General features: G+C 43.6%; 1 protein-coding gene across 1 annotated transcript in view; it reads left to right on the plus strand.

Moving 5' to 3' along the window:
- LOC104078474 (transmembrane and TPR repeat-containing protein 1-like) overlaps positions 1 to 24,961 on the plus strand; it is a 109,988-nt gene that overhangs the window by 4,209 nt on the left and 80,818 nt on the right. The window contains exon 4 of the mRNA XM_009580121.1: positions 1,123 to 1,329. Within this exon, the coding sequence (XP_009578416.1) occupies positions 1,123 to 1,329 (207 nt within the window). The remainder of the gene's footprint in view (positions 1 to 1,122; positions 1,330 to 24,961) is intronic.

The raw sequence follows: 24,961 nt of genomic DNA on the forward strand, positions 1-24,961 counted from the left end.
GCTCCCAGAAGGGTTTGGGGCGTGCCAGAGCTGGCACAATGGGAGAGCAGCAAGTGCAGGGAGGAGAAGAGGGACTCTCCTCTTTCAGGAGCGTCCCGGCTTCCCTCCCGTTTCAGCCCTTCCTCTAGGTCCTAATGGGGCATGGACCACGTTTCAGGCCCACCTGCCCTCCCTCCGGCCCCTCTAGCAGCAATAGCAATCAGAGGGCAGGTACGATGGATCCACAGAGGATTTCCTCTATTTTGACCAGATCAGTAATTCATAACAGTGGAACTGGTGGGCAAGTAGCCAGCGAGGGGTTTTCTGGGGACTGACAGCCGGCATGCTTGTTAACACTTGCATTTACAGTCTGCCAGGCGTGCTCCAGGAGCTGCCTGGCTAAAGGTAACACAAATGTTAATTAATCGGGGGAAGATCTGTGCCTTCCTCCTTCCCCCTCCCCGCAATCTCCCCCTTCCCGTAGGTTCACATTCCAGTGGCTTTTTCAGGTTATTTCTTTGCTTCAGTGGCATCCAGTTGCCCAGATGTGGCAGTTACTTAGCTTGCAGGAAGCTCTGTAGTCCAGATGTGCTGCATTTTCATATTTGCTCTGGTTGCATGTATTGTGCACTTTTCTGTCTGTCTGTGGTGCTCAGGATTTTATGACTGTATTTGACTTTTTTAGGGGGCAGCAGAAAACCAGCAGCCTTCTACATGCTGCTGAAACTCATCTCCTCCTGGTCCTTCCTCCAACCTGTATAGATCTGTTTTCTGTTTAAACAAGGCAGAACGCCAATTATTTTCTGCAGCAAAAAATTAGGAATGGCACCATGTTCTTCCTCACAGTGCTTCCCATCTTACCAGAGGTCCAGAGAACAGCTTGATATGGGAGTGCTCATCTTCTCTTGCTGTCGGGTCTCTTCCTCTGGATCTAGTTAGGAATTAATAAATCCTGTCCTCCCAGCACGCAAAGACTTTGTATTTTGGATTAAATAAAATGTCATCTGTTGTAGTTAGATACCATGTTGTTCTCTTTTCATAATGTTCAACCTTTTGATAAGTAAACCTGAAAAATAAAAATCCTTAAATCCTTTTCCTTCCCCTTTCCCCTCTTTTTTCCCTTTTTTCTGCATGCGTAATCAGGAGAAATGGGGGGATCCACCAGAGACCTGCCCGGCAGCCCGTGGCTTCTCCCTCTGCCTCACTGCAGGTCCCTCCAGCCGGCCGGGAGAACGGGAAGCATCGCTTTGCTCACCGGGGCACCTGGAGCTCCTGCCACCCGGCGTCACCCGAGGAACAGCGGAGCGGTGGCCTTTTAGTGCCCAGCAAAGCCATGTGGGCCATTCGGAGGTACTGCTGGCTACCTGCCGCTGCGTTGTGGTTTAGTTTGCAGCTGATCCTACCGTAAAATGTCAAGTCATTCACTTTGTTTTAGCCATTTTTATCCCGGAATGTGCCGTAATTTTTCTTGTGCTACTGGAGAGAGGGAGGAGAGGAGAAGCTGGAAGGAGGGTTAAGGGAAGAAAGAGGAGGGAATCGAAAAGTGCATTTCTCCTGCTTGGGAAGAGGAGAATATCTGAGGACTGTCTATGTCCTGAGACTTTCTATCCTAATATTATATTGGTAGGCAATGCTCTCCTTCCCAGCTTCTCCATGGAGAAAGCCAAACTGTAATGCTAGTTTGAATGTGAAGAGGGGGAATATGTGCATGTATATAGCAACGTCTGAAGTGAGGTGAGTGCAGTGCGAGCAGCATACTATGTGATATTGCTATATATCTATATATACACGTTTGTATGTATAATTTCTTCATGTGGATATACATACATGTAGACGTGTGTTTGTGTGTATGGATATTTATGTACATATATGAAAGTAGAGGTGATGCCCACTTCTGCTTTATGCCTAAGAATATAACGGTGAGAGCTGGGCTCAGGCAGTAACAGAAGGATTTTCTCCGGACATGTCCAGCTGTTCTCGGCATGTTCATTACGCACCTCGTTGGGGAAGGAGGGGCTCTCCCGTAACTCGGGGCTACACTCTGGCACGGGACCAGTGCTTGGTGCCCCTATTCCTGTGGAACAGCACTGAGTTAGTAAGAGTGTTTAAGGGGGTGTGACTCAGCAGCCACCCCATGGATCTGTGCCAGAATGTGGGTTTTTTTTTTTTCTTTTAACCTTGACCTTTGTACAGTCTCCCTGGTAGCCCTTGCCCAGCTTGCCTTTTGTTGCTGACTTCTGGTTTTAACTACAAAACACTCGCAGTGTGATTTAATTTGGAGACTTGTAATAATGAATCGCCCTGCACTACCTACTCCTTGGAGAAGGTGTTTTTCCTTAAATAGATCAGGAATTACCTGCTGCACTTCTCTGATCATTTAATGGTTGGCACCTGAACAGGCCCCATGCAGCACTCCTGAAACCTGGGAAAGGGAGTGTTTTATTCCCACATAATGCCCCTCATTAATCAGTTCAGTAGGAGCTGTTTGTTTGTTGTTGTTGTTTTTTTTTTTTAAATAATCTTGCTGCATCAGTATTGATGGCATATAGGCGTTACATGAGATCTGTAACTTCTCAGATCAGAGTCTGTTTCCTCTACCTGTAGTTTAAATGGTTCAACCCACTCGAGAGCTTCTGCCCTGCAGGTGTTCTGGCTGATTGGTCTGACTTGGGGATGGTTGGGTTTTTGGTTTTGTTTTTAACAAGGAAGGGAGGGGGTTTGGTCATGTTGCCTCTCCGTGTGGGCATCTGGGACACAAAAATGGTAAGGAAGTCAAGGCTTCTCAGAGTGGGTAAGTGATAGCTGCTCTGGCACGGAGACTCTTCTGGCTGTTGGGAACAGCTTCTAAAGTTGTTTGTTTGTTTGCATTTATTTCTTCCCCTGCATCCCCAAATGAGTAGCACAATTGGAAAGCTTGGGTGACCCTGGTTCCTTCTGATATGGCAGGCCAGAATGGGCTGTCCAAAAGCTTGGTTGAACATCTTGCCTCTAAAGTTTAGGACCTGCTGAGGAGGAGTAACCTGAGCACAACAGTGGTGCAGCTGCTATTCCTGGCCTTTGCGCTCTCCACGTTTCTCTCAATGCTTTTGTTCTCTTTGATACTTGTATTTGTTTTTCATTTTCCCTGACAGATACTATGGTAGAGGGTATCAATATAAAAAAAGTCTGCTGTCTTGCTCCATCTTCTTGTTCCTTGTTTCTTTTACCCCTCTTTCTTTCTTTCTTCCTATGCTCCTTTCCCATCTCCTTTGCTCTGTACTTTTTCCAGACACCCTCCCTCTGCCCCTGCTTTTGGGAATGTCCCTTTCTTACCCTGAGGGGAAAGCCTCTGGTTTTCCAGCCTCTTCAGGAGAGGCTGCAGAAGTTGTGTTGGAGAGACCGTGCACATGGGATGGCTTCAGATGGAACTTGTCCATGCTGCCAACTGGCATTTGCTTTTTGGCAGCTGCCTCTTCAAGTGTTGTAAAGGATTTCTGCACGTGGCAAATCAAGCTCTGCATGTACATAGCTGCTTTCTTTTTAAACAGGGGCTCTCATGGTGTAAGCTGCTGAGCTGCTTTTTTCAAGTGACTGACTGTGTACAACACACTTGCAACAACCTGTTGTGTGATGTTTTGCTGTGGGATGCCCAAAGTAGAGCTGGCTTGGTCCCAATGGCTGAGACGGAAGCCTGCTCCCGCACATTTGTGTGAGAGTTGTGCCCAAGAGCCTTGGGAGAAAGCCTGGGATGGGTTAATGGATGCTGCTTTGAAAGAAACTTCTCTAACACACTGTTGGCAACCTGCTTTGCTAGTTTTTCCCTTGCTCTGAATTCCTGTTTCCTCTGAAGGCAGGATAAGGCAGGATAACTTCTTGTTGCATGGAATGACAGCCTCACAGAGCCTGGGCAATTTGACCAGTGCCTGCTTGTCTAATGTCAATGTTTGCTAGTCACTATAAAAAATAAACGTGCTGCTGCAGCGTTTGTAATTTCAAGAGATCTTCTCAATTCTCAGCCACCTGGAGCGTGCTTGCAGTAGTCCGGAACAGCAAGATTAAATGTATTGCAGCTCACTGACTCTCAAAATGACGTCCATGTCACGTGGAGGTCTGTGGACCACTACCTGATCGTATGACTGCAGTCTTCTCCTTACTTCAATTTGCTGACTCCTCTCACAGGACAGATTAAAATAGTTGAAATACTTTCTGTACACAGTCTTTCTTTAGTGCTATTGGTATATTATATGATAGGTAGGAAGCACTCAAGGCAATTGCTCTATTAAAATACAATCCATCTTTTAAAAAAAAAAAAGTAAATCCTTGCTATAGATGAAAAAAGATAGAAGGAAAAAAATTGAAGTTGCTGTCAAATATACAAAATTAATTACGCAATTTCTCCTCTGTAATCGATGTTTCTCTGACTCGTGTAGGTCTCTTCCATGGCAATAGAAAGGGGAAAAGATTCTAAGTATTTCAAAAACTCCGAAGTTGGAGGGCAGATTGGGCACAGTGAAATAGCTTCAGGTACCTTATCCAGTGCACCAGGTTGCTAGTTGTAAGGTCTTTATTAGAATAAAATAGTTGTGCACTGCTTAATCTGTACTTTTAAGTACTTGTAATGTGATCAGTTAGGTTTCTGTTTAATAATAATTTGTTATGTATCTTGCTACTACAGCTAACTGAAAAATGCAGGAAAACATAATGGAGGAGTTAAGGGAATTAAGTCTAATTAGCAGTAACTGGAGCTAGTTATGTAAATTCTTGGTGCAGAGAGATTTCTGTTATTTATTGTCACTTGCTCTTATCTTCAGCTGTCCAGTGAATGTGTGGGTTGCAGTCCTGGGTGCCTTCAGGAGTAAGGAATGAGTTAGTCTGGTTGAAATTGTAGGTTTTATCACCGCGATTTATTGCAATTTTGGGAGATGCTGGCATATATTACTGAAACGAGGTAACTAGGATCTCTCGTGAGTTTGATCCATCTCCCGGAGTTTGAAGACCTGAAAGAGGCTTGTGGCTGTATGTGCCCTCCCGTATGACACAAATGGAGAAGGGCAGACAGGAACTTTCATGTAGGGCTTGCACTTCTGTTTGGGATATGGCCAGGGCTTCAGTGCTTTCACTATGACGATGCAGTATACATATATGTGTCTTATTAAAAAGCAGTATCAGTGCCAACACCTCATTGGTTACCACAGCGATACTCTATTAAATCCATGAATATGTTTAACAAGGATGATATATGTAAAACAACAAGTTGTCACAGTCCCTTGTGCAAGTTGTGTCCATAGTTATTGTCACTCATTCTCTTTTTCTTGATTTGTTGAACCCACTGAAAACTGAGATCTATTTTTTTGACTTTTTTTTTTTTTTTTTTAAATTCCAAGGCTACATATAGTTGTAGTCATGCCATGTCATACGTGCCTCACACTCAGCATTGCTAAATGCTGTCCAGCCCGTGGACACCCTCATACCACCTAATCACCCTGATGGTTTTGAGCTTTGTAAATGAGCCTGTGGTGGGCCCACAGTCTAAGCTTCTTGAAAAACAAGACTCCTCGATAGCTTGCATACTTTTGAAACTGAAATATCTGTTTCTCTGTGGTGACCTAGAAACTGATTTTTATTTCATCTGCTGTTGGTGATTTAGCTGGTGATACTCTTCCCTTAGAATGGACAATAGACCGGTGTTTAATGCTGCCATTTTCCATGTGAAAACTGTTGCATTAGTTTTTTGTGTTTGGGGTTTTTTTTGTTTGTTTGTTTTTTTCTTTTTTAATTTTTTGCCAAGTGACAGAATGAGACAAGAAGCAGGTGTACTTGGAGCTGTGCCCAACAGCATCACTTTAAATCTCTGTGTATGTGCAAAAGAGAGTGAGGGAACTCACTACTCATTAGCACCGTGGGATCCAGGCACAAAACCCCATTGATCCAAAATTCAATGAAATCCTTAAGGCTATAGCAGGGATAAATGTGATCTGATGACTAAACTGGCAGCAATGTTATTTTCTTTTGCAGTAGCAGGGGAAAGAAAATGGAAACGCTCTGCAGAATGTGCATTCCAGGGATGGCTGCGCTGGCCCTAAGATTGATATACTATCAGGAAAAGTATGTTGAAGTCATAACGTATCTTCCCTGAGTCCCCGCGCAACATGCGTGGTCAGTGGTTGAGCTGAAACAGATGCTGTTCTCCAACATGAAGGAAGAGTGGAGGGAGAGGCGGGGAAAAACGTCGGCACACATAACGTGCGACTACGTAGCAACTGCTGGGTGTTGATTTGGCTTTTCCTCACTGGGTGCTTCTACTTCCAATTCTTGTGTAGCAATGATTTTTTTTTTTTTTTTTTTAAACTAATTTGACAGTATACCACATTTCTGCTTTAACATGAAATTCCTGTTCAAAAAGCAGAAGTCTCAGCTGTGTTTCTAATGCTTCCCCTTGCAGCACAGTGTAATGCTACTTCCTAGATTCATAACCGATATAGGCAGAGCAGTATGACCAGTTTCCCAGATACGGGATTTCACATGTGCAAACTTCACCTTTTCTTGAATTTGTTAGAGGGAGTTTTATAGGAAAGTGTGGCTCAGAATATGAAACTGCTTGGGTTATAGAAGTGCAAGGAAGACACTTTATGTTAGATGTGGTACAACTTATTTAAACTTTAGTAAGTTGTTCTTAGTTGCACTCACGCACCCTGAAGGTCAGTGGTGGCTGCGTTCATACACAAAGCAGTAAAAAGCACTGCATGCCTCTGAGAAAACACTAAGATAACTATTATTAATGTATTATTTTGGTCAGGGGCAAGCATACAACAAAAGAAAAACCTGGATACTTGTCGCTGGCCTAACAGGTCCTTGCCATGCAACAGCAGAATAGCGAGGAAGGGATATAGGGCTTTGCAAACACCACAGCAATAGTTAGTGGAAAAATTCCAGGACAGTGGCCTGGTTTAGGGTTCAGCCTGTGGTGAAAAAAGTCTGGAAGTCTAGCAGTCAAAATTATTTTCTTCTCTAGGAAAGCAAAATGAGTAACCTGGAGCATAAAGTAATGGAGCCAGCCTAGGCTTTTCCCTTCCTTCCTCTCTCAATGGTGATCTCCTGAGGGTTCTGAGTTTTGCAAATAAAGAAGTCTGCGATGCTCTGAGCAAAGGTTAGTGTTGGATTGCGTCCATGTGGAAGGAGAGAAAAGGAAGTGCTGAATTGTCACTGGCCGTAGGCTTGATTTTTTGGGAATTGATGTTTAAAATTGAACTGAGAATAGGACAACACAATGTCACCCCAGAAGACAAGTAGGACCCCGAGTCCCAAGGCCTAGGAAGGCACAGTGTGTGCTGAAAGATGATAGATTAGATACGTGTCACTGTTATCCTGGTAACTGTGGGATGCTTCTTCTATGGTGTTGCAAGCTTTTTTTAATTGTAGCAGGTTTGCTAAGGCTCTGCCATTCTTGCTATTTAGTAAGCTTAAGTTATGAATGAAGTTCGGCCCCCTTTGGGGAGGTGGATTTGGCCTGTGGTTTACTCTTCTCTGAACTCAGTTCTTTAGACCATTTTTCCATGGTGAGTCTGAGCAGTAGCTCTAGCTACTGCTGTGTCCGTGTCCTGTCTTTTTAGGAAATGTTCACTAGCAATAATACATGAATCTTCTTCTTCTTCGCCTGCAGTCAGTGATGGTATTTATTGTCATCCTCAGATGGTACCTGAGGCCACCAAGACTCTGCTAGAGTCTAGAAACACGTGAGAGATGCGTGCCTCTATGCTTAAAGCCTTGGATTCAGCCAAGGATTTACGCGCTCTGGCCTGTGACTGTCTTCCAGAGAACCCTCGTGTAATCTTGGGAAAATAATTACATCTCTCTGTTCCCATGGCGTGTGCTGGAAGATGAGGCACAGCAATGCATGCATCTTTTCCACCTCCGTTTGCGCGATGTGGTTGTTGTTTTAAGACTCCCCCCAAAAAAAGCCAAGGACTGTCTCCCTTATGCATGCTTGTGGCATTATTTGTCTTAATCTTTGAAATCTGCAAGTGCTGTTTCAATACAAGTAACTGAACTCATTGCTTGCTAACTAAAGTTTATTTAAAAACAGCACCACTTTGGTATGGTGATGACTAATGTTGCATGCACACACGAAAAGACATGTTTAGACATCATTAGGCTGCAAAATTATGCACTCACCAGGTAAGAAAGGCCTGATTTAATTTTGGCCGCGTTGTGTGTTTATGTTATGACAGTCTTTAATTACACTATCACGTACCATTTTTTCTGCATGATCCTTGCTCTATTCATTGCCCAGAATGGATGGTGCTCAGTTAATGAGCAACTATTCAATATTTTGTTTCTTCCTTGTCCAGAGCATGGCCCCATGCCCTGTTTACTTCATATTATTCAAGTCCTGCTCTGAGAGAGATTAACAACTCCTCGATAATTTCTCTGTGTACAAACTACTAAGTGCTGGTATTTCCTTGCAGTTTGTTGCTTCAGTCTGTAATCTTTTAAAGTACTTTTGGCATAGTTTCTGGATGTGTAATTTCCTTGCTTTTCAAAACAAGTAAAGTGAATAGCCAGAAACTTTGCAGTGGGGAGCCACATGGGTGTGAACAGTTGGATTGAAACCTTTGGATCCATCTCATTGACATCTGCTGCTTGAGCAAGCAGACTAGCTGGTGGCAGCAGTAGATTGTGCTCTATAGAAGTCAGTATTAAGAGACGGGGGATTTTTCCCCATAGATATTTGCTGACAGAGTAGGCACAATGACATGATGTTCCTTTCCAGACTCAGAGAGGAATAAACCTCGACGTGTGCAGCTTCTTCTGGCAGCTGCTTCCTTCCTCTCTCCCCAGTTTGTTGTCCTGCCTCATCTACTCCAGCCTGCCCTCATCTCTTCCCTTGCTTGCTTCTCCTTTGAGGCGCTTAGGGACATGGTTTAGTGGGCGTGGTGGTGTTGGGTTGATGGTTGGACTCGATGATCTTAGAGGTCTTTTCCAACTTTAATGATTCTATGATTCCTTAGTCATTTAATTGCTTCCAATCTTTGCTCCTCAGGCTTTACCTTTTGGATCTTGTTGCTTTCCTCAAAAACTACTGTGATAAACTCCCTCACCCAGGATCCCTCCTATACTCCTAGCCCCAAAGTCCTTGCCCAGCCAATTCAAGGGCCTCCACCTATGTCCTTGTACTGCGTATCGCGTCCCCCATGTGCTCCCCACTCCTCCCGTCTTTCAGGTTCAGTCTCCTGCCGAGGAGCTTTGCCCAGCTAGGGGGCAAGGTCCCCCCAGGGTTTTCCAGCTGTCAGCACTCACTGTCTCTTTGCTTATCTCCTCCTCCCCTCTGCATGGGTTTCTGCGCCGCGGGCTGCAAAGCCCGGTTTCTTTTTGACCTCTTTTCTCCAGCTTTGGGGGTTTGGCTCCCCTCTGCCCTGTACCTAACTCAGGAGTTTTCCCTTGTGCTTGCTGGCTGGGTTTGAGGAGGAGGGAGCATGGAGAGCCGGGCAAAAGCCAGGAGCCTGCTCTGCTCCGGTGCTTGGTGTGGCGCAGAGCCGCAGTTGCTTGCACTCTCGGCTTATTTGTGTATGGAAAAGCAGGCACTTGTGCACGCACTTGTTTGAATGGAAGAGGCTCGGTTTTAAATTTGACTTCCTTCGTTGGATCGTTTAGCTATTCTGGATAGTGATTTTTGTCTTGCAGTACAGAAAAACACCTCTATCCCTCTTTTTAAATCCTTCCGAGAAGGAAGTAGAAAGTAAATAACATCCCCTGGACTATTATTACGTGACAGTATCAAGAGGCCCTGTTTATTTCAGTAAGCAAATAAACTTTAGTTTGGCTTCGTGTACATTAAATGTCAGAAAAAAGGGGCAAGACTGAGTCTGATGTTATTTTTCTTAGCTGATGATGACTTGACATGTTTTAGTTATTTTTTTTTTTTTTTTTTTTAGGGAAGACTTTTAAGTCTTTTAAAGATCCTTTAGACTTTCATTTAGTCCATGAAAATCCGTTTTTGTGAATTCGTAAGTGGAAACTGTGCCTGGGACAAAGAACCACACTGTGCAAAACAGAATCAGGAAGAAAAGTTAACGGCTGTTTTTGGTTTTTCTCTCATTGTCTGAAAGATGCTGATTGCTTATTCATTCATATGCAGAGGGAGTGGGTTTTTTTTTTCTCTCATTAATGGGAGTTGCGTTTAAGTCCTGCAGTTGCAGTCACTTCCCTGTATGTCAGCCTCTTCTGTTCCCTGTGTTGCTAATTGGAAATCCCCAATTTGTAGGTGCCGTCTGTGTGTCCCAGAGCTGACTCACAGGAGACTCTGTTCATTCCCTTTACTTCACAGGACTGCCTTTCTATTCACAGTTCATGGCAGTCTCATTAAACCAGTGTTTGAAATAGCAGTGTGCCTGTGTTCATTGGCTTTCTCTGAAAGCCCTGTAAACCAGTGTCAAGGAATTAACAGCAGCTGAGAAACAGAAAAACCTTAATGGCTTGCAAGGTCATTTTCCTTGCAGTAAATCTGGGTTAGTTTGACACAGAATGGTATTTCAGTCGCCCAGGAAATAAAAAAACCCACAACACCTGGAGATAGATGATACCCAGATTATTGCAGGTATTTCCCTGGAGCTAATCTAATTGAACAGTTTCTCTCTTACATCTTTGACTTCCAGGCACATATTTGGACATCTAGCGGAAACTTTTAGGCTGTTCTCAGGGGTGAAGGATTCAGCTGTAACTACCTACCTCATTAATGACTGATGCTTTCTGAGCTGGTCCATGTCTCCTCTGTGAACCTGGTAATCACAGCGTGTATTAAGTGAAGGGCAGCAGACTCTCAGGACTAAGTTACGTGGCTTTAGGTTTTCACAGGCTCATATAAGCAATCCTTTGCTCAAAACCATAAGGACACCAATCTCATCAAATACAACTTTAGGTGGATGGTTCCAGTTGTGTGATGAGTGTTACTTTGATGTTTTAATGTGAAGTAGCTGTTGAGATTTGATATTTGGTTTAAAAAGACAAAATCTATTAGCATGTCTAATGCTTCTCCCATCCTCCCTGTGTGCTTTCCAAGATTAATAGATCCTGCCCTGACTAGAAACTTAATCTTCAACTTAATCTAAAGAAGAAGAGTAGTAAATCCACTTTCACATTTCTAATTCAGTTATCCCAATATTCTTTTCCAACTAGTGCATTAGAAACCTTAATCCTCTACTTGGCTTGGAAATGCTGGAAGGTGCATTTCTCTCCCCACTGCAGATCTTTGAAATGCAGATTTTTTGTTGCTATTCTTTTAAGCAATTTCCAGAATGTGAATGTCCAGGAAGCTGCAGTGCAGAAGGGACTCTTGTAAATGCATTCCACATTCCCAAACATCCGTGCTGAAATTCAGATACTGGCTGAAGAGGGCCTTGAAAGACAACATTTGCGCTAGGGCTGTTGGAACTGCTATCGAGTGTTTGCTTTCCAGGTCTGACAGGTCTTGCAGCATTTGGCGATGCTCTGCTTTACCTTATGAATTCTTATTACCTGCCACAACTGATCATGGAGCAGCTTAAGTGAAAATCTTCCACTGAAATATGTTGTGGTTGTTGTTGTTTGGGTTTTTTTTTTTTTTAACCTCCTTTCTTAAAGTCAGGTTTGGTTGTCTTAAGAAAGTATCATTCTTTTGCCATGTGGATAATGCAGTTGTTCCCTCTGTTTAAAGCTTTGATTGGCAGTGTGTTTGCCATGGGTCTTCTGTTCAGGCTGGGAGATGAAAGTCTACTCAAATCTCTCCTTTTGTGACCTATGAATCCCTTGTTTTTGCAAATCAGCTGTAGAGTAAGGAAATATTAAGTGTAAAATTTGTACTTTGAAACTAACTATGGTTGCACTTTGGTTGTACTAGTACAAAAACTACGGAATAAAATGCAGTTCCTTTTAACCTGTGAATGATGCCAACAAACCTGGTGGGTGTTCATTTCAGAAGAGGAAAACTAGAAGAAAAAACTCTCTCTTCTCTGTTTTCCACAGAGACAAGGACTTTATTGATTGTTCAAAATAAAATTCAGGGGAAGAGTAATTATCAGTCAGCGGTGGAAGGGAGAGGGAACATTACCTTTATTTCCCTCCCATAAAATGCAGTTTTATCCGATCATACAACACTGTTATACGTATTGTTCTGGCAAGACCACGTTAAGAATTTCTGCAGAGACAAAACTGCTGTAAAATGATGGCCTTGGGTTCTCTTGCAGCATTTTGACATTGCTTGATTTAATTGCATTTACCGTAATCTCTGCCTAATCTCATGACAGCAGCTTGTATCACTGCTGTGCCTGTGAGTTATCTGTAAATGTTTGAAGCAGAGATGTTTCTTTTGTATTTTGGTAGTAAGCTCAATTCGTTTGTTGTTGTTGTTCTCCCTCTTCTGCCCCATTCTCTCCAGCATTAATTATGTCACACATTTGTTTCAGAAGATGAATTGCTTAGAGTACAAATGTTTTTGGTACAGGAATCAGGGGTTTTCATCTTTAGAAAGCTGTCACCTGGTCTGTGATCTAAATGGTTGCTAATGTCGGTCTTTCTAATCTATCCGTTATGGATCAGCATTCCTTTGCTGATCTTCGCTGACATACTGTGGATTCATTATCATGACCCTGCTTATGATCCTGAATGGTATCTCCATCATGGAATTACTCAATATGGAAAACCAAATTCCTTCATTCATTGCCCATATAAACTTTTGGAGATGATGGAGAACTTTCCACCCAGAAGGCATTTGTTCATGCATTTGGTTAAGTGCTATGCATGAATATGAATATAGGAATTTTTGCGTGGTATTTCTTTACGAAAAAAAACCAGAACTCCTTTTACTTTATAATAGGATTTGTCTATTGAACTCATAGCAGTATATTCAACATAATAGAACAACATTGTGGGAACACCATATCAAACCAGCGGTCCATCTAGCTCTAGTATCTGTTTTCTGACTGTGGTCATTACTAGATGCTTACAGAGAAGAAAAGAATGGGAACAGGGCCAGTACAGGGTTATCTTCCCACACAGTGTGTCCTGAATGTGTGCCAGTCAGTGATTTAGAGTCTATGGATCTGGATGCTTTATCTGGAGCACTGTGTTTAAGACTCTCCATGGACCTGTCCTCTGTAGAGTTGCCTAATTCCCTTTTTAGAACCCTTCTCTCCTCCGACTTTGAGAACATCTTGTCGCAATGAGTTCTATGATTTAATTACACACCGTACGAAGAAATCTTTCCCCTTGCTTGGAAACTGATAATTTCATTGGGCGCCCTTTGACTTTGTGTGATAAGAAGTAGTAATTTCTCTGGTTCACTTCCCCAAGCCCTTCATAATTTTATAGTATCTTTATATGTACTCCCTTTCCAGGGTGGAGAGCCCTGTTCTGATGAATATCTCCTCATGCAAAAGCCATTCCATGTGTCTGATGACCCTTATTACACTTTCCTGTACCTCTCCGATCTCTATTAAATCCTTTGAAAATTGGGCAGAGGAAGGGGAGATCTTGGAATAACATGTCGTACTCCAGATGCAGGGACACCTTGGATTTTTATTCAGTGTCGTATTGCTTGTTGTTTCTGTTCTGTTTCTTTCTAAACGTGCCGGATGCTTATGCTGTTCACAGGCTGCATTTTCAGTGCTGATTTATGGCACCATCCTTTTTTTCTTTATTATTTATTCTTTTGTTCTGACTGCAGTCTGTGTAGGTAATTGAGATGTACAATAAAAACCTGCATGGAAAATCTGAGTATCTTTTATTACTGTGTTTTGAATTCTGTGCACTGGCTTTGGCTGAAGAGCATCCTGCGACTGCCTGGCCTGTTCCCTATTACAGGGGAAAGGCTGAAGCAAGATGCTGAACTAAGCTTAGATGGGCCTGGCTGATTTCAGGGCCAGAGACGACAGCATCAAACCCTGTAGCTGCTGTATCTGGGCCTCAGTTACCTAGACATGGGTTTACGATATATCCTCCCTTTCTTGACTGCTATTTGGGAATGAGTAATAACTCACAGTAACCTGGCTTGGGCAAAGCTCGTGGGCTTCCTCAGGCACTGACTCACGAGACTGAGTCCTTCTCATTGCTTTTTCTTGGCTTCAGCAGTTTTCTGTTCTCCTCTGCGGTGCAGTTAGTGGCTGCAGACCCTTTGCACTGTATCTTAGCTGTCGGGGAGGCAGGGTGTGCGTGTCCTCTCCGTCTGAGTATCTGTGCTCCGTCAGCCGGGGAGAAGTGTTACCTCTCTAAACCAAAGGGCAGAAAGTTTGAGCGTTTGCCCAAATTCACAAACAAAATCTGACATTAAGCAGAGACTTAATCCAGGATTTCCCAAATCTTAAGCAGATCTACCCCAGCAAAAGTCTTCCTATTTTTGCCAGTAAATTGACAATTTCTCTTTTAAAATTTGCTGAAAAGATAGAGCCCCTTATCCTGCTCCCCTTTCCTACAAGCTGAAAGCTTCAGCATTTGTTGTTTTTAAGTAAGAAGATCTAGACAGTGCAAGCCATGATACCTGCTATCCCAGGGCTTTCATGTCACTATTTGTTGCATTATTTACTTTGATCTGATTTGGCCTCCTGACTCCATCAAAAGCGCCTCTCAGTGTGAATTAATGAAGAGAACTGTATTTTCTTCTTTCAATTGCCTTTAAAAGAGAAACGCTCCCAGATGGCATTAGGGAAGTAGGGAGGTGTTTTTCTCTCTGCACAAGCCATGCTTTTGTCGTAGACCAAAGGGTTTCTCTGACCTCTGTTACACTTTGGGAGTCTGCCGTTTTGATGGATTGAAGGTGCTTTCTCCTGGGAGTTTGGAAATGCCAGAACCGAATGAGACCCCCTCAGTGGCAACCCAGCCCAAATGAGCAGCTTTCTAATAACGAAGATGACTTTAATATTGCAGCATTCTGTCTCTGCAGAGCACTCAGTTAATTATGAGGTGTGAATAAGGAATGTTTCACAGTGCCTTGGCAATGTTCTGAGTTCACTGATCCATAAACAAGATTATTCCCTAATAGTCCTTCATCCCTGCCATTATTACACAAGGATGTTCAACTTTAAATTAAATTAAAAATGATCATCTTTAAAGTTTGTTGAGCCACGGCTAATTTTTTGAGAGTGTTTCCAGGATTAACTATTTTAAAATTGCTTAGTTATTTGGGGAGGAGGGAATCTTTTGTCGTTCCTGCTGTGCCATTTTTATAAAGACCACACTGTAGCAACTCTCTGCTGGGAAATGCGAATTAGACCCGTTTTTCTTTCTTTCTTTTCAAAGTCCCTGACACTGTCAGGCAGCTGATGTTTTGGGGGTGTCCTGGTTTCGGCTAGGATAGAGTTAAATTTCTTCCTAGTGCTGTGTTTTGGATTTAGTGTGAGAAGAATGTTGATAACACACTGATGTTTTCAGTTGTTGCTAAGTTCCCAGCTAGTCAAGGACACTCAGCTTCCGTGCTCTGGAAGAGGCTGGGAGGGAGCATAGCTGGGACAGCTAGCCCAGCTGGCCAACAGGGTATTCCATACCATGTGACATCATGCTCAGTATATGAATGGTAGGCATAATCCAGGAAGTAGCGATCGCTACTTGGTTATTCGTCAGCGCGGGTGGTGAGCAATTGCATTGTGCATCACTCATTTTCTATATCATTATCATTATGATGATGATGGTGATGATGATGATGATTATTATTATTTTCCCTTTTCTGTTCTATTAAACTGTCTTTATCTCAACCCACGAGTTTTTCTCACTTTTACCCTTCCAGTTCTCTCCCTGTCCCACTGGGGGTGGGGGGGAGTGAGCGAGTGGCTTCATGAGGTTTGGCTGCCTGCCGGGTTAAACCATGACAGGGGGAAGTGGCTTCATCAAGGTACATGGAGGGTTTTTACAGTTCTTTCAGCTGCTGCCAACCCAAGAGCGAGGGACTAAATTTGGTACCCGAATGCCAGCTGTCCAGCCTGGCCCTGGCCCTCAGACAGTTTGTATGGGATGGAAATGACACGGGCTATTGCTGCAAAACTGTCACGCGATTTACGATCTCTCGGGGTTGTGCAGAGCTACAACTCCTCGAAGACGTTTTTACCATTACTAGGAGTGTCATTGTAGATTTTTAAGATCAAGAGGGACCATTTATGATCATCTAATCTGAGCTGGAGCACGGTGCAAGAGACAGAACTTCGTCTAAGAATTACTGCATGAAGCCTGCATTTCTCTTTGAGCTGTGTCGACATCTGTCAACAGCCCTGACTTTAAAGACTCGATGTGATGGAGTATTTGAAATATCCTTAGGTGGATGGTTGCAGCGGTATGCTATTCTCGCTGTTAAAAATGTATGCCTATTTCTAGTCTGATTTATCTAATTTCAGCTTCCAAGCACTGCATCTCATTATGTCTTTTTCCACTAGATTAAACAGGGCTCTCCTAGCTGAAAGTTTTGCAGTCTGTCATAGCTGTTTTACCGTTCTTCCAGACAGACTGAAAGGCTGGGCTTCCTCAGGGTATGTCTACCCAGCAGTCGCTGTTGTGATGCAGTTTATGTTCTCAGATCTGAACAAGTCTCAGATTAGGTAGCTAATTAGTCCTGCTAATAATATGTCTGCAATGGCATGGTAGGTGAAGCAAGCTTTCTAAGCGTTTGCCAATCCTTTTTTTGAATTTTTTTCTGTGGACACAGAATACAGTTAATTTTTGCAGCGCAAAGTTTACATACTGTACAAGTCAGTGCTTTGCTGAGTAAAAACAAGTAGAGTAGAGTACAATTAGCGTATCTTTGATAATAAATCCCTATGGGGCAAGAACGAGATCTTCCCATGTGTTTGTTGTGTTTCTAGCACAACAGTGTTTCAATCTTAATTGGGAAATTAGTCATATGAGGAGGTGCACTTGATACTGCTTCTGCACACACAGATGACATTTGGATGGTACGCTGCTCTTGATCTTACGAGTATTGTCATGTGTTAACGAACGCAAGTGCTCAGAGTCTGGAGTTGACATTTTGTCTGGAAGGGCTGTGAGTGAACACGTGGTCTTTGAAATGCTGCACTGAGCCCTTGTTCACAGTAGTAAAGTTGGAGAAAAGGAGATGGAGAAAATTTGGATAGATCAGCATTTTTAACACAAGATCGTCCCTCACAATATAATTCCTAGCAGGTTTTATATTGAAGTTTTAGAAACAAGAAAAGATATAGATTGATATCTTTATTTCACACTCAGTATATTTTATAGTCAGGAAGTATAATTTCAGAGGCGAAAAATGCCTTCTGCTGAATTGCTGGCAGCCTTACCTAGAGTGCGTAGGAAGCTGTCAGGAAAGCAGGGATGTCAGGTGTTGACCTATGCTGATCATGCTTCATTTGTGAGATTTAGTCAGATTAAAGCACAGAGTAATATGATTAATTTGGCCCCGGGTTCAGTGTTTAAGAATACATAAGACAGAACATCAGCATAGTTCCTTTATACCAGCTGAGACTGTGACCCAGCTGGCAGACTACTCCATGGGTACCATTATCTTTTACATAACACGTTTCTCACATATTCTCATATTTCCTTTTTTTTTAAGCATCTGTCATTACCTCTTCAGAAACCCCTTACAAATTAGAGGTGCATGTTGCATAACTGAAGAGCAATTACTGTTCCATTACCAAGTAATGAAGTGCACACTTGTATGGAAAGAATGATGACTCCAAATATGATAAAGTTCAGCAAGATTCCCAAGATAATTTCTAGAAGTGTTTTCTACCTTCAAAGCTTATATTTTAATAGGTGGCAGATCTTATGTCCAATATCATCTTTAAAAAACTCTTAAGGAAGAAAACACATAGTGACAGCTTGAAAATGGGAGCTGTTTCTATATCAAAGGTAAGGGAGATGTTTTGCATCATCATGAGAAATGCGTCCCTGCCATGGCCCAGAGTTTGAGGTTACTGACTTTGATTTAGTGTGTGGTTCAGTGTGTTATTGCCCCCCTGGTAATTCTGGAGGAAGCTTCTGGGGAGGCAGGAGTCCTGGGAATTCAGTATGGCGTGGTCATCCCCCAAGTTACATTTGAAGAGGACTTTAGTTTTCAACTGGATAAAGTTGCAGGGCTCTTGAGCAGGTCCAGATGGTGCTCCCAGGGCCTGCTTTTGAGATGTGGGATTCCTGGCGCCATCACTTGAAGCGATAATGCTCTCCGCCAGTTAGGACTTGTCTTCTCTTGGGCTCCCAAACATTGAGGGACTTGAGCAGGAAATTATTTTGAATGTTTGGTCCTCACGTTTAATGCTTTTTCCAGTAGAGCTTAGTGTGACGATCACGACCTGCTAATCCCTCTAGCAGAGTCCCCCAGTAACTGGGACACATAATCACAATGATTACTGGGTCATTGCAACCGAACAGCTGGTGTCGATCGCTGTACCTCTGTTCGCGTTCGGTACAGCTGAGGTTTCCACATCTCTCGTATCCTCATGACAAGACTCAGGCCCCTGCAAGCTTAGTGAATGGGATGGCTAGCAGTGCAGATCTGACCTAAGCTAAGCCTGCCTGTGGGATTCTTCTCACTTTCTTAAACGAGGCTTGGTGAATTTTAGACCATTAATTTTAAAAGCCTTTTCCCATCTGTTAATGCTTATTTCCTTAAATAGCTTCTCTGATGGGAGTTGCCGTGGCTTTAGCAAGAAGAGAGGTATAGTCTTTGATTCAGTAAAAGGAAAAACTCCAAAACCTAAACAAACCAACACAATCCAGAAGATAGTCTGCAGGGGGTCACTTCTTAAAGTAATCTCCTTCCTTCTGTCAAAGGAACATCAGATGGTAGGGGACTACTCGGCTCATCGCCTCCGTTATCACATACAGCCACTTACCCAATGCCTTTCATAGCCTGGTTCAGCACTGCCTTGTGTCCAGTTGGATCGTCTCCATGGCTCCCCTTGGAAGGCTGCTCCGCAGTCTGACAAGTTTGCCTGGAAAGCTTTCTCTTCCCAGCCTAAATGCCTCGATGGCCAATTTATGCCCACTTAACCCTTATGTTTGTGCATCTCTTTTGTCTTCCTTCCTTCATTTGCCTGCGTGTTAATGTGTTGGCACACAAAACTAAAGAGACTGTCAAGTGAGGTACAAAACTGGTGTTAAAATGTGGGAATCCAGCTGCAGCTCTTTATTTCATAAGTGTTCCTGGGTAGGGGACATAGAGGATTGCCATGGGTTGTTACTCAATAATGTAGTAACTTTCTTACTGGCGTTGTCTAGGCAAGCTTTGTGTAGTGACAACGGCTGAGACTCTCCAGAGAAGCTGCCTTTGCTTTTGCCAAGGAAGAGGGTATGTTTGGAGTGCTTGTTTGTATTTTTATTTATTTCCTTTGGTCAAGTGCCATGAAAATCTCAGCAGCTTCAGGAACTTATGCTTTTCATTCTGACTCGCAGCCATTTTGAGAAAGCACAGAACAAAAATCGTCAGCAACTGCAAATGCGTGGGATAAAAAACATACCACCAGTATCCCCACCAAATATGTTTAAGGTCCCTTTATAGGAGAATGAACCAGTAGAGAACTTCCTGCTTTATCTTGGCAACTGGCGAACAGGAAAAATGAAGTTGAATTATTTTGGATAGCGGCTCGTGCTTATGCCCTGTTGTACACTAGTGCAAAACAAGTCTAAGTGAGGTGAGAACTGAAACTTAAACTGGACATAAAACTTAAAAATCAACACTTTCCCATCATGTTAGTCACGAAACTTGCTGCTGCTTGCTTTCTTCTGGTCTCCTAGAGGCATTAGTTCTCATTATATCAGGCCTTTTGGAGACCTCAGCTGCCTTTTCATGAGCATGTTGGATAGGCTTCCTTTGCCATGCTGACGGGGTGCTTCTTGCCCGTTGTGTCAGAGTCTGAGTGATTGTATGAAAATGATGTAGCCTGTAGGCAAAGATAATATGAATCATAGTTTAAGAAAAGGATGATCGTCTTTCCTGGTAGTGTACTTCCCAGAGGGACATCTTCCCAGAGGGACGTCTGTCTTTTTTGCTGTCTTTGCCATGGATTTCCATCCACGAAGTCCCGTAGAAAGAGTGCCTTTTACTGAGCGGGAGCGACTTGCTCCTTTTTTGGCTAGGCAGTCTAAAAGGGCTGCTGGATCTCTAGGGGAAGGGTGTGCACTTTTATAACCTCTACCTCCCTTGGAAGGTGTGTAGGCATGGTCATCCCCACGCCTGGCACAACCCCAGGGCTGACTGACATTTCTGCAGCCACTAGGTGTGGTTGGGGGCTTTCCTTGGCTACAGCTGGCCTCTATGGACACCTGAGACAATACTGTAGCTGCTGTTCGATGGGTTATAGTTTAGGTTGCTGCTGGGTGAGGGAAGTCCTCTATGGGCTGGGTTGTTCTGTCCATCAGCTGTGGAGCAACGGCTTCAGAGGAATGGCTCTCCAGCTCTGCACTAAGAAGCACCCATCACACTGGTACAAAGGTACCAACTCCTTTTTAGCTAAAGGAAAAAAGCTAAAGAGGAAATAACTTGGAGGTGCATATTTTAGTGGTCTGAAGTGTTTCTGGTTCAGAGGAGACAAAATAAACTTTCTGCATGAGCTTGGATGTGTGGTGCTCTGCTCCCTCACCATCCTCTGACGGCAGCGTGAGGTGAAGGTATTTGACACCTTTCAATATTGGCACCAGGAAGAGACTGAGGCTTCTTAATACCTCCCAGCAGTTGGGTAACTTTAATTTCCTGAGAGCAGAGGAAGGAATGTTGTCCTCCCCTCTCCCTGGCTGGCTTTGGGAGGTGAATTCCTTTGTTTTGGAAACAAATTTGATCTGAAAACATTCTTTTCCATAACAAAAATAGACTATGTGGTACAATCTCTAGACCTCATGTGAAGGTGTTTCTGTTGTGAGGAGGTGCCTTTGGTGTCAGGCAGTAGATGGCTCCATGCATGGATGCCATGGTATCTCCTCTGAGTGACAGCCACGATACTGGGGTCCAAAGAGCTGAAAATGTACGAGCGTGAGGGCTTTCAGATTTCCTTTTTGGTCTTCTGTTTTTCTGGTTCAGTAAAATCTTTTATATGGAGCTATTTATGTTAAGAAACAGAGCCTGTAAACAGCTCTGCTCCTCTGTTTCCTCTGCTTTCCTCCTTCCTCCTGCCCCTGGGCTGTCCTAGCTTTGGGTGGCTCAAATGGAGGGGATCTCTGCTCAGGACGTGTGCCGGCCTTTCGGGTAGAGACCTGACGCAGTGTGTAGTGAATTGCGATGTCCCCTGACCTGCTGCCTTCGGGAAAGCATCGCCCTTTTGCTGCTGAACTTGCGGCTCTTCAGGTTGTTCCTTCTGTCTGCAAAACTACTGATCAGTCACCGCTCTCCAAGAGACTGCTTTTTGTTGTTATTTTTAAGGGAAATAACAATTACAAAACCAGCAAATGATATCTGATGTGAACGAGTCCCCTTTATTTTACTTTCTAGCCCTGCCATGTTGGTAAGGATATACTAATGGCTTTCAAAACCTTAGTTCACTTTGATGGAATGGTTTATGTATTATAAAGTAATAAATGTGTGCTATTCAGTAGAAATTAAATTGTCGCTTTAGTTCTACTTTTCTTCTGTCCACAAATATGTTAAGCAAATGGATGTATATTTATGGGTTGGGTGCCCGATGTAGGAAAATGTTCCCAGAGACAGTAAGAAATTAATACATACAGACCATGTTGCAAATTGCATTTAAATAGCTTTTGCCTTCATTTTCCCACACTTGAGTGGGAAATCATGCAACAGAGAGAAATAATGACTCTCTGATAAATCTTGAAAGAAGTACAGATGAGGTGTCCTTATAGTGAGATAGGATAATTAGCAACTGCTTTGTTTCGGATGGTGCGGATGGTGTATTTGGATGCGGCAATTGTGTAGGTGTGGCGAGAAAGCAGAGGAGGGCCTGGATTAAGAAAACTGGCTCTTAAATCTCAGTTTTCAATCTCAACCAACCTAATATTGCATAGTAGAAGCATAGTCTAGTAGAAGCACTGCTGAGAGATGAAATGCTGGGTTTTACTCTTCCTCCCCCACCTCTCTGCCCTCCCAGCATCACCTCTCTGCCATCCTCTGCAGTGTGTTTTCTTTGAGATGGTTGGTATGTTGTCAAATCTTTTTGTCCTTTTTTTTTTGGTGGTGGTGTTTTCCTTTCTGTGAAACAAAAGATCCAGCCTTACTCCCTTCTTCTTGCTGTGTGAATTTTAATTAATGTTTTTGCAAAGCATGTTAAGATCCTTGGATAGCTGTGTGGTTTTGGCAGCGGTTCAAGCGTATGCCTTAGAGTCTAGGAAAAAAAAAAAATCTTAATAGGTTTTTAGGGTTAGAAATAGACAGGTAAAAAAAAAAAAGTTAGTGGCGTTAAAAAAAATTGCTTTTCTTTGACTCCTGTAATCTGAAGCTCTAGTCTCATAACAGCATATTTTTAAGTAAATGGGGTGTCTTTCCTCCTGGAGTTGGGAAGTCATCCCTGTTGAAATCTTAGGAACAATGTTCACTTTGCACTGGTTTATCTCTGAAACAGTATTTTCTATGCAGCCTTACCCTTTGCTTCTCTGTTCTCATGATAGAAATGAAAAGGAAATTTTGAAACGTATCAGCTGTTGTCTTAAAAAAGATGGAGCGCATCCTTTTTTAAGCAGTCAAAGGAATGGAAACCACAAAACCCTCTGGATTGCTGTCAGTCCACAGTGGGGTAAAGACCCTGAACGTATCCCATATAAACTATGCCAGGGCTGTCTGTCTGTCCGTACCAGCCCTTTGTCTCCATCTCTGATTACTGCTTTGAAGCAGGTCTCTGTTTCAGGCTGTTACCGCAGTGCTGAGTCGTAAAGTCAGCAGTGGGACAAAACTAGTGAAATGGTCACCCGCTTCTCAGTGTTAAACCCAACCATAAGAACGGAGTTTGTGATGCGTTACGGGGTGGCTGTTGTGGAGTCCCAGAGTCTCCAACAGCCCGGGCTCCTGCAATGCCCCAGCAGCAGGGTGGGCGCATACGCAGCAGATGCTGCAGGTATTGCAGAGATATGAAATAGGCTTGCAAATTCTCTGTAGCAGCATTGATAGAGAAGTCCTGGAGAAATGCTGGTTGGGCAGGTGTTTTGTTTTGTTTTTTTTTTTTTTAAAGCTATCATTCTCAGAAGGGTGTTGGTTTGGCAGTTTGGGGATTTTTTTGCATGGTTGACATGAATGAAGTGACTGCTTACAAAATACACTTAAGGAAACCAGTGTTTGTGTTAGGAATGTTAGGAGTCACATCTGCAGTTTCTGTAAAATGGCTAGCTTCATTTTGGGAACAGTTCTACGTTTTCCACACGCTTGCTCCCAAAAGTGGCCATGAAGCAGCTTGAGGACATCTGGAAGGCTAGATAACTGGTACTTCTGCAGAAAGCAGGGAAGTCGTTTGGGATGGAAAGCAGTATGTTAGTTTGACAAAAATCACTTGCTGGTGAAGATGCGTTGTACCAAGCACACTCACTAGCTCCTTTTTTGAGAGTGCAAGGAATTTCCCGTCCTATGTCCTCCCACTTCACTTCCAGTGGTGGTGATGTTGCAATTTTTTCCGTGCAAGGCATTGCTATGGATTATTTGGTTCAATTCACTCTGCCATTCTGGAGGTGAAGTCCTTGACACTTCTGATGGCAAGTATGACCATGGGTTATACATTTCTGGAGAGCCACCTGGTGGGTACTGTAGTAGGCTGTAGGGTGGGCAGCTTGCTTACATACAAAGAGATACAGGTAATAGTTACCAAAATTTGTCTCTGAGGAGAAGCCCAGCAGCACAGCTTGCACTTGGTAAAAAATGAGAGATGGACTCTCTGGTGAGATGCAGCGGCTGTGGGGCAGCCAGGCGCTCCCCTCTCAGACCCGAGGTGCGCGGTCCCAAAGAGCCTCTCGGAGTTCAGCATCTGGGGAACTGTTGGGTCTCTGGGTCTCGGCTGAAGTGGATGACTGAGGTATGATTGCATTGACACAGACAATCTGCAAGCCATAAAGCAAATATCCCCACCTTGTTTTTCCAGGGTTGCCTCTGCCAAAGTGCCGTAAAACTGGCTGGCACTTGGGGCTCTGGATAAGCTCTCCTCTGGCCTTCTCATTACTGATTTTAAACATGTGTTACCATATCAACGTTATTTGTAGTTGTCTTATTTTTTTTCCTGTCAAGAGGCAGTCTGTCTGTGTACTGCTATTGTGAGATGACAGAAGCTTTTCCATTTATGAATCTGACTCTTTGACCCACAGAGCAGCAAAGGAAAAGCTAGCCCCATGCTTTTTGAGGCTTGGCAACTTATTTTTCCATCAAAGCTGGCATCAGTTGCTGGGAACTCAAAGGCAGGGTTGCCAAGAGGGTGAAAGTATCCTGCACTCTTTTGCTCAATAAATACCAGACCCAAAAGGTGTTTTTTCTCCATCAGTAGTTCTAATTATTTTTCTCAGAGCCTGAGCTGTGTCTGGACAGCGTGGGTTTTGAGGGAGCTGAGTCCGAGGGAGGTGAGCTCCCTCTGTAGCTGATGGAAGGAAGGAGGGTCCCCAGAGGGTGACTCAGAGGGAAGGATGGCTCTGCATCAGCCCTTCCCTCTCCTCCCCCTTCACTGCTGATCAAAAAGGGCGCACGAGGAGTCTCATTCCCCTTGGCAAAAGTTAGCCTTTCTGAATCCCCCCTCTGCTGCTGCTACTTTTCTTGCAGGGGTTTCCAACAGCTTTCACCAGGATTTTAGTATCTGGCTTGGAGTGCTTTGTTTCGGGCGAGCAGATCTGTCAGACTCCCGGTGCATGCTGTCCGGTGACAGTTGCAGGGGCCGAGCAAAGAGCGCAGGAGAGGGAGCACACCCTCCCGGGTGTGAGCGCGGTGATGTGCTCGCACAAGCGTTGTAAATCCGAGCGGCGGGGTCGGTTAGCGCCAGGAATGCTGGCAGGACAGGGAGGAACAGCACCCGGTGGGATTGTCTCGTTCTTCATCAAGTGCTGGCCCTCTACCAAAAGTTGTTTTAAAAAATAATAATAAAGAAGTGGAAAGGAGTCATGATTC

This window comes from Fulmarus glacialis, unplaced genomic scaffold (genome assembly GCF_000690835.1).
Source record: "Fulmarus glacialis isolate BGI_N327 unplaced genomic scaffold, ASM69083v1 scaffold6346, whole genome shotgun sequence".
NCBI classification, from domain to species: domain Eukaryota; kingdom Metazoa; phylum Chordata; class Aves; order Procellariiformes; family Procellariidae; genus Fulmarus; species Fulmarus glacialis.